Source organism: Sitophilus oryzae, unplaced genomic scaffold, assembly GCF_002938485.1.
Source record: "Sitophilus oryzae breed Bouriz unplaced genomic scaffold, Soryzae_2.0 scaffold_494_pilon_pilon, whole genome shotgun sequence".
NCBI classification, from domain to species: Eukaryota; Metazoa; Arthropoda; class Insecta; order Coleoptera; family Curculionidae; genus Sitophilus; species Sitophilus oryzae.
Window position 1 is genome coordinate 2,915,136 of NW_022147078.1, and position 14,490 is coordinate 2,929,625.

The 14,490-nt window shown below is 30.8% G+C and overlaps 2 protein-coding genes across 4 annotated transcripts in view; both read right to left on the reverse strand.

Moving 5' to 3' along the window:
• Window positions 1–28: 28 nt before the first annotated feature.
• On the reverse strand, window positions 29–9,085 carry LOC115886629. 3 transcript variants are annotated; one of them, XM_030905871.1, is made up of 2 exons: window positions 8,735–9,085; window positions 29–298 (listed from the first exon to the last, which is right to left on the reverse strand). In XM_030905871.1, the coding sequence occupies exons 1-2, from the start codon at window positions 9,039–9,041 to the stop codon at window positions 81–83; spliced, it is 525 nt and encodes a 174-aa protein (XP_030761731.1). In that variant the 5' UTR covers window positions 9,042–9,085; the 3' UTR covers window positions 29–80. The 3 variants fall into 3 exon arrangements, with proteins under 3 accessions (XP_030761731.1, XP_030761730.1, XP_030761732.1); XM_030905870.1 differs by having other exon boundaries at window positions 29–301; XM_030905872.1 differs by having other exon boundaries at window positions 60–180.
• Window positions 9,086–13,575: 4,490 nt separating this feature from the next.
• LOC115886716 (tyrosine-protein phosphatase non-receptor type 2) overlaps window positions 13,576–14,490 on the reverse strand; it is a 28,721-nt gene continuing 27,806 nt past the window's right edge. The window contains exon 9 of the mRNA XM_030905989.1: window positions 13,576–13,906. Coding sequence (XP_030761849.1) covers window positions 13,882–13,906 — 25 coding nt within the window. The 3' untranslated portion in view covers window positions 13,576–13,881. The remainder of the gene's footprint in view (window positions 13,907–14,490) is intronic.

The following is a 14,490-nucleotide window of genomic DNA, read 5'->3' on the forward strand; positions in this document are numbered from 1 at the left end:
GTTAATATGATTAAATAAATTAAAAATAGACCTTTTATAGTTTTATTTAAATAGAATAGGATGTATAATTAAGTAATATTTCACTTATTTAGTTTTATCACACCGAATAGTGACCTGGGACACTCGGGTAACTGGCAGGACATTTCTTCCATTTCAGTTTCAGCTTCTTTGCAGTTTGACCTGCAATGTCTCCAACGAATTAGGCGGCCTTTGCCACAAGTTACACTGCAAGGTGACCATTCAGTCCATTTGTGCCAATTTGTTTCTTTATTGTCTTTTTTTCCATTATGTTTTGGTTCTTCTTTCGAAAATTAATTAAAAATAGTTGATTTTAGAATGAAAAAATAAGAGAACAAGCAGAATAGTATTTAAAAACTATTTTTTCAGTCTTTCATGTCATAAAAAACTAAAAAAAAACTCAGAGAGAAATTTTAAGAGACAATGTATAGTCTGTTCAACGAGAGAATTCATGACAGTTATGTCTGTTATCCTAATTTATAGGTAATCTGTATTTTCTGTCATTTTTTTGATATCGTCTGTCGAAACTTTCTATAACTATTTTATTTTTTTTTAAGATAAGAAAACGAGATTTGGTATATTAGTATATGACATAAATTAGGATTAATTGACGTTTTCAATTGAGCGTCCGGATTGCACAACGACCTTAGCGCGTGGCCGCGGGCAGCCCAGTAGGTAAGCGAGACAGCGACGCGCCGATTTAACAAAATAAATAATTTTAAACCTGCCGTTATTTCGTTAATAATTATCGTAGCGTGTTGATTTTTGCATAGAAATACTCATGAGTCTTTAGCGCTTCCGACAAGCCTAAATAACTGGATTACGTTACGATTACGAGTTCGTACGAGAAATAAAATAATAAACGAAATATCTATAGGGAAATTAAAATAACTTTCGTTGTACATCATAAACCAGCAAACTCCATAAGACGACGCATGGTGTCATTGATGACGTGTAACGAAAGTTGTTCCAATTTCCCTATAAGCTATTCAATAATGCTCATTTTTGTTAGACAGTTGTTTAAGAATCTATTACAGCTGTAATAAAGTGAGTAACTAATTACGAAAAATAAAGTTCCAACCCTAGATGCAACATTTTTCGCAACATCTATTTGAAATGCGGTTTGAAATTTTGATGCAAAATCCGACAATACCGCGTAGAAAAAATGTAACTTTTATCTCTTTTTAATACATTTAATTTTCCATTTAAACTGTTTACCTCTACGTCTTCAGCTTGATTTTCATGCATCCGTTATACGTTGGTACGTTGGTCCGACGGTGCTCTGATTGGTCATAGCGTTTTCGCGCCACTTTCCATCCGTAAATATTTTACTTCAGCCAGTCAACGGACCCGTTCATACGGTAACGGACGTTTTGACACTTTTTTGACAAATTTAATCTAACAATGGCAAAAATATAAGTGAATAACAAAATCGTTGTAAGAACGAAAATATAAAATAACCCCTGACCAACGTATATCCAAAGGAATATACCTAGCTAGAAAAGAATGGACTCTGCCATGCAGAAAATGGTCCTACAGAAGTGGTTACGCCATCTAGTAATGAGTAGAGCCTGTTTGCAATGAATCAGACGGCGGGCTTTTTAAATGGAAGCGTATTTATTGAATTTTTACTCTAAAATTATTAAATTTGATTATTAAAATCTTATTTTATTACACAAATTCAAATAATGCTACTAATAAGCATCGTTATCGATTTGTGAAAAATAAGATGTATAACGGCAAAATTTATACAATTTTGCTAAATAAAATTAAAGCCAAACATGTGTAAATATTATTTATTATTTAAAATTTTAATTAATCAGTCAAATATTTAAAACATAGTTTTCTATTATAATAAAACAAGATGAAATGCAATACTCCATAGTTTTGTAATTGGAGTCAATATAAATAGGTACTTAAAATGATAGCAAAATGGATAGACTTATCATATATTTTTAGGTCTCGATTCAAATAATTATCTAATAAAACACATATAACAAATTATAGTTTGAAAAACGTTTTGATAATCAATTTGATGATATTATGATTGGCTGTAATGACAGCAATATTTTTGAGAATTTTGACAAAAGTACTGACGTAATGGCCCGTTGGAAACTATGCCGACTACAAAAGGAATCTGATTGAACGCCATCTGGCAATAACTAGTAGCAACTTTTTAACCTAAAAATTAATTGCACTGCCACCTAGTGTCCGAGGCTGGAACTATTTTATTTGAAATTTTCGTGGAAACGGTGGAACCGCTTTTGCTATTTCACTTTCCGGCCCCTGGTATATCCGATAAATGGAGGCATGAAAATGCAATAAATTTAAAAAATGCGTTATTTTCTAACCAATCAAAGTCTTTAAATTCTACTAATAAAATTAATATCGTATCAACGTATCGTCGGACAACGGATGCATGAAAATCAAGCTTTACACGTTAAAATCCAGACCACGCAGTTTCAGTGACCAGATCGGTATATTGGGGACCCTTGTTTTGTATAGTAGTTAGGACAATAAGAAAAGAAACATATTTTAATGATATGTTATATTCTTTGAATAAGAAGACTAAGGAAGGAGCATATCAAAAATCTTAGGTACACCGCGATGGGCCTCAAATATGGCCGACTTAAATTCCGGTTTATCAGTGCCGTTCTAATTTTATTAATATCGTATCAACGTATCGTTTGGACCCAACGGATGCATGAAAGGAAATCAAGAGCTTACACGTTAAAAATCAGACTACACCGGTTTCAGTGACCAGATCAGTCTGTTAGGGGACCCTTGAATTTATTGTATAGTAGTTGGGACAATAAGAAAAAGAAACATATCTTTTTGAATGATATGTTATGCATTCTTTGAATAAGAAGACTAAAGAAGGAGCATATCAAAAGGAAGTCTTGGAATTTTACACCACCGATGGGCCGTATGGCCGACTTAAATTCCGGTTTATCAGTGCCGTTCTAATTTATTTAAAAAATGTAAAACTATGATGTAGGGTAGACGTGGGGTAGACTCAATATTTTTTTTTTTTTTACGTTGTGAATAAAGGTTGGTAGTTATTAAAATTGTTATAAAAACATATTATTATAATAAAAATAGATAAGTTTTAATAATTATTTATTAACACAAACATCCGATACGCTACTGAAGCAGGTAAATCAAATTGACGTATCTAAATTCTTTGACATCTAATCTTTGTCAAGTAGTAAATAAAAGAAAAAATGCAAGAAAAAATATATAATTAGTTAATTTAAGTGAATTTAATAAATGATCGGTTTACTACACGTATGTATATTTATAGTCACTTACTAGCGAAAAGTTGTTCTATTATTTCACTCGATTTTTGCCGAGATCAACCGTACGCTACACAACCAACTATTTTAGAGTCTTTTTCGATAAATCGCGATAGTGTCACTGTTAATTTAATTAATTAATTTTTATTTCCATCTAGATTTACTACCTTTATACAACTATCAGTAGTAGAATAAATAATAAATAACATAAAATAAGCTCCGTAAAGACTGACAAATCCACAAAATTTCACATCAAATTCAAATGTGTCAAATGAATCGTCAAACAGAACTGTCAAGGATCCCCACCCTAGGATAGCATTATGCTCCTTCCTTAGTCTTCTTATTCAAAGGTTATATTAGACAAGTCTAATATTCGCAATTTTTTTAAAAGATTATTTTTTGTAAATATAAAAATGCATGTCCTTTTGATGAAGATTTTACTTAATAAGCATTTGACATAAGGCCTCATTTTTTCCCACCAGAGACCAGAGCCTTTGCTTGTCTATCTACGCCACTGGCTTTGATATTAATTTTATAACATGCAAAGAACTATGCAAAGGATAAAATACAAAATACAGGGTGGCTGTTATGTACGGAAACGGTCGATTATTAGGTAAAATATACAAGGTACCGCAAAAAGTTAAATACAAAAATTATACGGTTTTTAAATGTCTATTGGCGAGTCAATCAAAATTTTTTTAAATAGAATCCCCTGTATATTATTGCAGTGGCGGATCTACGGTAAAATAGGTCGTGGGCAAAGACAAAATTTGGCGCCCCCACAATTCAAAAAATGTGTAGACACCCCCCCACCAAAAAAAAATTAAATATGAAAAAATATTTCAAACGTTATATTATATTACTTAAAACATAAATAAAAACAAAACAGAAACAAAAGAACATATTTAGTACTTATGCAGTCTCAAAAACCCCGCGAAGATCACGAAAATACCTGCTTACTACAAAACATTGCACGAAATTGCGCTTAAAATTTGACTTTTCTAGCCTTTACAGAAGCCATTTCATCTATCACCTTATTAAAGTTATTTTTTTTCGGCTATTTCATACTCTATACTTAATATTCCCAAGTCAGTCAGTCTCTCCTGTGTCATAGTTGAACGCATAAAATCTTTAATTAATTTAAGTTTACTAAACTGACCGCTCAGGGGTGCAGCCACTTATTCCTAATTCGGCGTATCGTGAGCTGGCGTAACGACCTTTGATCGATTTCCAGTAATTCCCATTGGCTGAAATTTTTGACAGATGAATTTGACAGATAAAATTTCTGACAGATGAATGTTTCGGCTAATTACAATACTTTATACTTAAAGCTATTCCCAAGGTCATTACGCCTGTTACGTTGATACGCCGTCTTTGATGGAATTTTAAGTGGCTAAACGATCACCTCACATGACACAGAAGTAGTGATGGGAATAATCGAATTATTTTCACCATCGAATAATTAGTAATAATTCATATTTCACAATCGAATTAATAATTCGAATTATTTAGTAGTATTATAAATTTAACCTAAAAATAAATTCGTCCCAGCTAGTGCTCGTCTAGGGGCTATTTTAAACAAATTCTGAACCATTGCCATACCTATATTCTATCACCGAATAAAAAATAAAAAAAAATATTCTTTATTCAATGTATTCTATTAACTGTGCCGAAGCCGTTTAATAAATTAAACCATAATTTAAAGTTTAAAATTTAAAAGTGCCGAGTTTATGATTGTTTCAATTCCTATTGAAAAGCTCATATCTAAAATAGAAGCTTCTTCTAAAACGATATAAGTATGTCCTTGTTTACGTGCGGTTCATATTTCGGTATACCCATATTTCTTTTTATTTTATCAGTTGCAATCAATAATTATTTAGAGAAAAGAAAAAAACTAATTTTAGTGTTCGGCAGGTATTCGGTGAAATTTGGGTGAGATGGAAATGAACCAAATAATAGTAGTATTCTTTCGTTCTGAACGAAATGAAAATTTTCACTTAAACTGATTTATTCCTACGTGGTATAGGAAATAACAATGATTTCTAGATTTTTCTATATCGGATCGTTACTTTCTTTGTCGATTCCGTTTATAAATCAGTTTAAGTGAAAATTTTCAGTTCGTTCAGAAGGAAAGAATACTACTAATAGTACTATACTAATTACTAATATTCGTATTTGTCCATAAGAGGTTATGTTTTATGTTCATTTGTAATTCGGTTACCACTGATATAATATAAAATACTACTAATTTTTATCTCGATATATCGAAAAAGATAATTCGAATTAGTTAGTTTTAATTTACTATCGAATTAGTCGTATTATTTAATTCGAATTTTCCCAACACTACACAGAAGCACAAATTATGCGACAGAAGTGACTGGCATGGTCAGAAATATTCGCAGCGCGGTCTGCAAGTTCGGATAATTCGGAATTAAGCAATATTTTTCTAGCATATTAAGAATATCGTCGGTCATAAAGTTGTGGCACATTTTTTTAAATGGAACTGTATATTATTGCATATTTCAATTGCTTCAATTTTAAGCAATAATCGTAATACACAATGTACATAAATTGAAGAATTGAAATGTTAAACATAAATTTTGTAATTTCCAGACTTGATATAATCTCATTTTATACATCTGTAAATGCTAATTTGAGAACTAATCTCAAATATTATTAAGTAATCACAGTTTCCGCAGAATGGCATCGTTAAACGAAACCAAACACATCGAAATGAATTAAATCAAATTGTTTAAGTGATATTTTCAGAAGTCAATAGCTCGGAAACGGTTGGTTTGAGGTACATTGTGTGTATTTCGATGTTTGCTTAGAATTGAAGGAAGAATTTAAATATGCATTAATATACAGGGGGTTCTATTTAAAAAAATCAAACTTTTTTATGTGCCACGACTTCCTGGCCTGTATACTTAAAGTTATTAATCGCTAATAGACATTTAAAAACCCTGTACTTTTTGTATTTCACTTTTTGCTATACTTGCTATAGTTTACCTAATATAATCGACCGTTTCCATCATAGACTTAAAATAAAATATAGACTGAGCATCTCATTCATAAATAGCTGAACATGCGGTCAGACAATGTCTTTGTTATTGTTTTTAGGTTATAACGAGTGCGACACGAGCGATAGATAGGTTGTCTCTGTCGTAACGGTCGTTCCCTGACGACTCTGCCGAGAAACACAACACTGTCTTTCGTCTCAAGTACACCTGAACTTCTCCGTATCATAGCCAGCTGGGTAATTTTTTCATTTTAATGAAGCTATAATTAAATTAAAATATATCGTATTTAAACTTTTTATATTTTATTAAGATTTAGGACAGGTTTTTAAATAAAAGTTTAGAAAAACGTCTTAGAGTCCAAAAAGGATAAAAATAATAAAATACACGTTATAGAAGAAATTTTATAATCGAAATTACGTAATTTTTGAAATTAATAATAAATTATTATTTTAGTCAAACATTTACAACCCCTAATATTAATGAAAACAGGATCTATTCCACAGATATAATAGAATCGGCGACAGAGAGAGAAAAAAAAATATGATTGTTGTAATTTTTTTTCTGGTTAAGTGATGTCTTATTATGTAAAATAGAGAAAACATAAATCTGTTCCATTAAAGCAAGGAAGGTGATAGGAAGGGGATAAAATGAAAACTACATTTATTTAACTCGGTACTGTCTTTATTATACCGGGTGCGTCCCAAAAGTGGCTCAACCCCATTATTTTAGTAAGATATTTTCAAATAAAAAAACAGGATTTAGTATGTTAGTATATGACATAAATTAGGATTGATTGCGCATTCAATTGTTTTTGGTCACTTCCTGTTTCACCGGAAATGTCTATAACTTTTAATTTTTAAACGGCACCCTCGGTATATTTCTACTTTATTCGATAGAAAATGACACTCTGGATAGAATGACATATCATATGTCAACTTTTGACATTTTCGCATATGGTTTAATTGTAATTGTAACACGCGGTTCATAACGACAATTTGACCCGAAATACCAAGCGTGTGGTATCAATATATCATAAAAAAATGCTTTTTCCAAATATGCTAATGAGTCACCCTTATTCCATTTAAGAAAATTGATATATGTATGATTAAAAATACGATTTGTACATCTTTTAACCGGCCTAGAAAAGACACGAAACCCATTAGACGATCAAAACTATTTTTCCAAGGCTCCTTGATTAAAACTTAGTGTTTTTAACAACACTATGGCACCCTGGATTGAAATTTAAAATACGATTTGTTTTTAAGCGACAATGTCAAAAGTTGACATATGATATGTTATTCTATTCAGAGTGTCATTTTTTATCGAATAAAGTAGCAATATACCGAGGGTGCCTTTAAAAACCAAAAGATGTAATCATTTCGGTGAAACAGGAAAAGACCAAAAACAATTGAATACGTCAATAAATCCTAATTTATGTCATATACCTACTAACATACAAATCTGTTTTTTTATCTGAAAAAATAAAAAAGTTATAGGGGGTGAGCCACTTTTGAGACCACCCGGTATATTAAAAAATATTGTTTCATCATGTAATATCATTTTAAAATTCTTGTATGTTATTTTAGATTCTGAAGATAATTTTAGAATAAACCGGAATATATTTTTAATTAAAACATTATTAATTATTAACAGGGTTATAATTATGATTTTGTTACAATGTAAGTAAGTAAATAATGTAATGTAAGAGAAAAAATTCAGATTTTACATTTTACTAAAATATTATCTAAATAAGCGCCTTTCTACAACAACGCCACTGACTCCTAATGGGTAAATTGAGAGTTGCCTACCGGTCAAAAGTCGTTTCAACACTTAAATGGCTTATTTAAGTCAAATTTCTTGCAAATTTGGCACTGGCGAACCATATTTTATAGTTCTTGAACAGAAAATGTCAATAAAATAAACACTTAAGGACTACAAGCTAAGAAAATGCGTTAATACAGCCGGGGACATAGCGGCAACAAAGCTTTACCGCACACGTGCGACACGTACTACAAGGTAATAAATGAATGAATAGGCTCCCTCGTCTCTAATCGGTGTTGTCATATTGTAAAGAACTTATCCTTTTTAAACAGTATCCGACTTATAATTTAGTAGTATAAGGACTATTTATTACATCTATGGAATATTAAAACCTACTTTATTAAACTGTAGTATTAATATCTCAATATATGTGTATAACAAGAAAAAAATATTGATACTATTAAAGACGTGACAACATAGGCTGGACGAGGAAGGCTCGGTCGACTGTACCCAGAAGTAAACATGTGTACAAAAAAGAATGTTTGTCCGCGTTGAGATGTAAATAGTGTAGTCTATATTTTATTTTAAGTCTATGGTTTCCATACATAACAGCGACCCTGTATAAACAACTATACTTACGTTTTTGTTTAGCATTCGCAGACTTTTTCCTCCTTTTATTCGATTTCTGCAAGGTGCTGAGAAATTTCGACAAAACATTTCTAATATAGGCGAGATTCGAATGCCCGTTTTTATCTTTAACTGTATCACAATTTTTAACACCCTCGTTATTCGGTTCTTTTTGACTTAGAAGTTTTAAGTCGTTTCGTATTTCCTCCAAAGATTTGGAACCGGGTCTTTGTTCAAACAGAGGACTCTCCAAAAGATCTTCGCTAAAGACCCAGTTGAAGTAAAATACAAAAAGCAAATATATTTGTGAATTTGCCATAATAACGTTAGGGTACCTATAGACTCATGTCAATTTTTTGAACGTTTTTTACCTTTGTAAAAGACAGCAACAACCAGGTTTACTAATGGTGTTTTTATTGTTTCATTTCAATAAAAATGATCTAAGTAAATAATACCTATTTCCACAATAATATTATTAACCTAAATATTGAAATTCTTTCAGCGTTTTTTCAGATACAATAATTATTAACAATTTTATAAAACAGTAGGACATTATTTAGACCGCGTTAACTTCGTAAAAATACTTTTACAAAAATTATCTAAAAAATTAGCGCTATAACGGGTGTTTTACATAAGCGGCTCACCCCTATAAGTTTGTTAATTTTTTAGACAAAAAAAAAACACGAGATTTGGTATATTAGTAAATAACATAAATCAGGACTGATTGACGTATTCAATTATGTTCGGTCACTTCCTGTTTCACAGGAAATGACTACAACTTTTCATTATTAAATGGCACCTTCGGTATTTTTTTCTTTATTTGGCAGAAAATGTCATTCTGAATAGAATGACATTTCATACGTCAACTATTGACATTTTGTTATGATTAAAAATACGATTTGGGCATATTTTAACCGACACGAAAACATTAGACGATAAATTCTACTTTTCCAATGCTCCTAGAACTCTAGATTCAAATTTAAGACACTACTTTCGGTCAGAAATTGACATATGAGATGTCATTCCATTCAGAATGTCATTTTCTATCAAATATAGTAAAAAAAATACCGAGGATACCATTTTAAAATCAAAAGTTGTAGTAATTTCCGGTATAACAGAAAGTAACTAAAACTGATTGAATACGTCAATCAATCTTTGATTTATGTCATATACTAACATACCAAATTTCGTTTTTTTTAAATCTAAAAAAACAAAAGTTATAGAGGTGAACTATTTTGCAAAACACCCGGTATACGACCACCTTATTATTACTAATTTACAATTTGTTGGGACGAGATGAGGTATTCGAATCATGGCTGTAGTTTTATATTACAATTTTCTATTATTATTATTATTATTAATTAATTCTAAAATTACCTAAGCGACTTGATTGTGATTTTCTGATAATTCTACAGGTGAAAAAACTAACATTTTTCTGGAATACTCTGGATTTAGCAACAATAAACTAACAATTTACTAATAAATATTAACAAGAATAAACATTTTGCGATGTGGTCAAAATATTTGGAAGATCTTTAAACAGTTTTTAAACAAATACTTCTCATTTCTAAATAATAAAGAGTGTACTACTTCTTGTCACAAAGAATACCAAAAAATAATTCTTTATGCTAGTAAATTCAATAATACTGAAAAAAAAACGGTGTCAGAGTTGGCATGAAGAAATGAAGATCACCGATCGTCATTTCCAGGCCAACTTGACGCCGTTTTTTTCTCGAACATACGGTATTTTTATTTCTATATAAGATACTTGAAATTTGCTTTAAAGAAAAAAACGTTAATACAAAATTTTCTATTAAAATTTTAAAGAACTATATGTAGGAAAATGTTTCGTTATAGTACTATAAAACATAAATCTTCTTTAGAATTATGATAATGTAACAAATTGTATATTAAAATTAAGCAAATTCTATTAAATATATAGGGTGATTCGCGGCGATGGCACATTAGATATTCATGGAGAACCGGTGATAGCATTTTTTTTTTGAAAAATTGGATTTTTACATAAAGGCACCTGCTCCATCTATCTAAAATATTATCAGCGTTACAGCGTTGCCGGATTATTTGAACAGTGCTAGCATCTTTCTTATTTTAAATGACACCTAGCATATTATTACATTTTTCGAAACTACTTTTATATCTCATAATAACCTATACATATCTCAACATTTTTTGAGATAATAAAACATGTGTAAAATTGGCAAAACCATGATCTTGAATAAGCATTGGTAAAATCATGAATTGAACGTTTTAAAAGTTGAAATTTGGATTACAAAATAAACGAAAGTCGGTATATTCGATTTGTATAAACCAACTGATTGGATATTACACAGGGAGAACAAAAAATTATTTATTTTCGTTTGCTATAAAGTTGCTCAAATCTTTTATTTTAAATTCAACCCTATGTATATTATTTAAAAAATCAAAAGACTAATAAAATTGCTTTTCAACGATATATCATATTCCTATACCTCCTAAGTAGAGCAATTTAAAAATGAATAATTCTAGTATTATAGTTTCATTACAAGAATTTCGTTACCATGACAATTTTAGTATAGTAAACGCCACGAATGTTTGGGAGTGATTCATCGCTTGTTGAAGTTAGAATCGACACGCACGCTATAATTTTTACATTAAAAACGTAAATTTTTACCGCAGACGTAGGTTTTTAAAGGCCCGGTCTAATCATCTGCCTGCGCTCCTCCTACTTATTCTAAAATGTTAGCGTGATTGACAAAGACAATACTATATCGTGTTTCTTTGATTGCTTCGTTTTTGTGCGTCAGTCCATTGGTGTGCTTGCAATGCGACCAATGGAGCATTCCATTTTATATTTATAACCAAATATATGTTTTGACAAGACTTTGACAGTTAAAACAACAAATTACAACAGATTATATATTGATTATTATATGACTTGAAACACGACGGCACTGGAATTAAGTTTTATGTGACCTTGAACAGATTAGTTCACATGGTAGCGACCGATGAATCACTCCCAAACATTCGTGGGCGTTTACTATAATTTAGCATGTAAACTCTAATTGACACTTTTAAAGTTTGAATATTTGTCGTGGTAACGATTTTCTTTAAACTAAACAATGATAATAGAATTATTATCTTTTAAATGGCTTTACTGAAGAAGCCAGAAGGTTTAGGTATAGGATGATGCTATATCGTTGAAAAGCAATTTTATTTGGATTTCGATTTTTCAAAATAATATACATAGGTTTGAATCTAAACTAAAAATAGTTTGAACGATTTTGTAATAAACGGAAATAACTATTTTTTCTGATCTCCCTGTTTGATATTCAATCCGCCGATTGGGACAGACCGAACATGTCGACTTTCCTTAACCTATAAACGAAATTTCAGCTTTCAATATGCCGAATGTATGATTTGACCAACGCTTATTCAAGATCATGTTTTTATCAATTTTATATGAAATGTTTTATTTTTTATCTTGAAAACTGTTAGAGATATGTATATATACAGGGTGTTTCAAAACAAATGCGAAAAACTTTAGGGGGTGATTCCTTGTTCAAAATAAAGGGTAGTTTGCTTTATAAACGTTGGGTCAAAAGTCAACCATTAGGGAGATATCGCGGTACAAAGATGGCGGAAAAATAATGTTTTTATTTTTTATCTTGAAAACGAAAAGAGATAGACTAATGAAATTTTATGGAAGCATTACTGTTATGAAAACACAGTTTCTGGTAATTTTTTTACTTTTTTAAAATGAGTGGAAGGGGTTGAAATAAACCACCCCTATCATTCTTGTTAACGAAATTTAAAGAAAAATCTTATCAAACACATGCAAATGCTTTAATTTGGATAGTTTAGTTTGTTTAGAAACTGTTTTACCTCTTGTGTTTTTTTGATAAAACTCACCGATTGAAAATTAAAAAATTAAATGTAAAGCATTACATGTCAGGACAAAAAATATTTTTAGATTAAGAATCTAGTGATAATAACGATAATAATAATCATCTAGATAATAACGTATTGCAGTAGAGTAATGTCAAATAAAATAATATTAGGAACATCCTAAAAAGTAACAGCGGCCGACTAGATTTTTCCTAAAAAATTACAGCAGCCCACTAGATTCTTTATCAGAAAATGTTTTTGTCCTGACATGTAATGCTTTACATTTTATTTTTTTAATTTCAAATCGGTGAGTTTTATCAAAAAATACAAGAGATAAAAAGTTTCTAAACAAACTAAACTATCCAAATTATTTTTTTTGCATGTGTTTGATAAGATTTTTCTTTAAATTTCGTTAACAAGAATGATAGGGGTAGTTTATTTCAACCCCTTCCACTCATTTTAAAAAAGTGAAAAAATTACCAGAAAGTGTGTTTTCATAACAGTAATGCTTCCATAAAATTTTATTAGTATATCTCTTTTCGTTTTCAAGATAAAAAATTAAAACATTATTTTTCCGCCATCTTTGTACCGCAATATCTCCCTAATGGTTGACTTTTGACCCAACGTTTATGAAGCAAACTACCCTTTATTTTGAACAAGGAATCACCCCCTAAAGTTTTTCGCATTTGTTTTGAAACACCCTGTATATAGGTTTAGTATAATAGAAAAATTATTAAATATGAAAGTACTTTCGAAAAATGTAATAATTAGATTAGGTGTTTCAATTAAAATAACAATGCTACAACTTTTAGTATAAAGCGGCATCACTGTAACGTCGAAAATAATTTAGACAGATGGAGCAGGTGCATTTATGCAAAAATACAAATTATCTAGCTCTTATTACCATAAGTGTCTAACGTACCATGGCTGTGAATGCATGAAAAGCTATACAAACTCTTACTTGATTGAAATGGACAACCAAACAACCAGGAAATACATTGACCACATCTGAAGGCTAAAAAACTCTCTCTGAAACTTAAAATTTTTTAACGAAAAATCTTTAACTTTTTGCTGTTAACATTACGCTTCACGTCATCATATTTTTATTTGTTCTGGACATACCTATCGAGCTTATAAACCTACAGTGTGTGTGATTGTGAATCGGGTTTTGGTTGTTGCCGCTGTTGCCGTTCTTAAAATGTCAAGCCGTAGAACTTGTCCTCGACTAGTCGAAACGTGTCATAGTCCAGGCGTCTCCAAAAAAATTTCAAATGTCAGTCTTGGTGAGCGGTTCTCGGCCTGCAAGAAAACACTCGGTATAACCAGGGGGGGTTAATGTGCGCAAAAGAGATAGAAATAGTGTGCGAGTAACAACCGAACGAATTATAGGGATGTGGATGTTTTCAAAGAAATTTTGATGTTTTGTGTGTCTATTACCGGCAAAGTTTAAAATCCGACATTGTATAAACAATTCCCAGAAATTATATACAGGATGTCCCAGGCTGAGCGTGCATTAGAAGTTCCTAGAGAACTACAATATCTAGATCGGAGATTTTTTTGTACATCGCTGTTTCACAACGAGATCTATCGATTAAACATATTTTCAATATGGCGGCACTTCCGGAAATACCGAAAGTTGACAGCAACTTTCTTATTTTAAATGGATACCCCTATTTTTTTTATTACATATTTAGATTACCTGTAAAATTTTATATTAAACACTCTATACCTAACATTAACTGTTTTTGAGAAAATTTTTGGAGGAAAAAAACTGCCTGTCAAAAAACTGAATAGCCTAAACGACACATTTAGTGATTACTAACTATCTATTTCAAATATTAAATTGTTCGAATGTCATATAATATTGGCCCTAGCTGTCTATA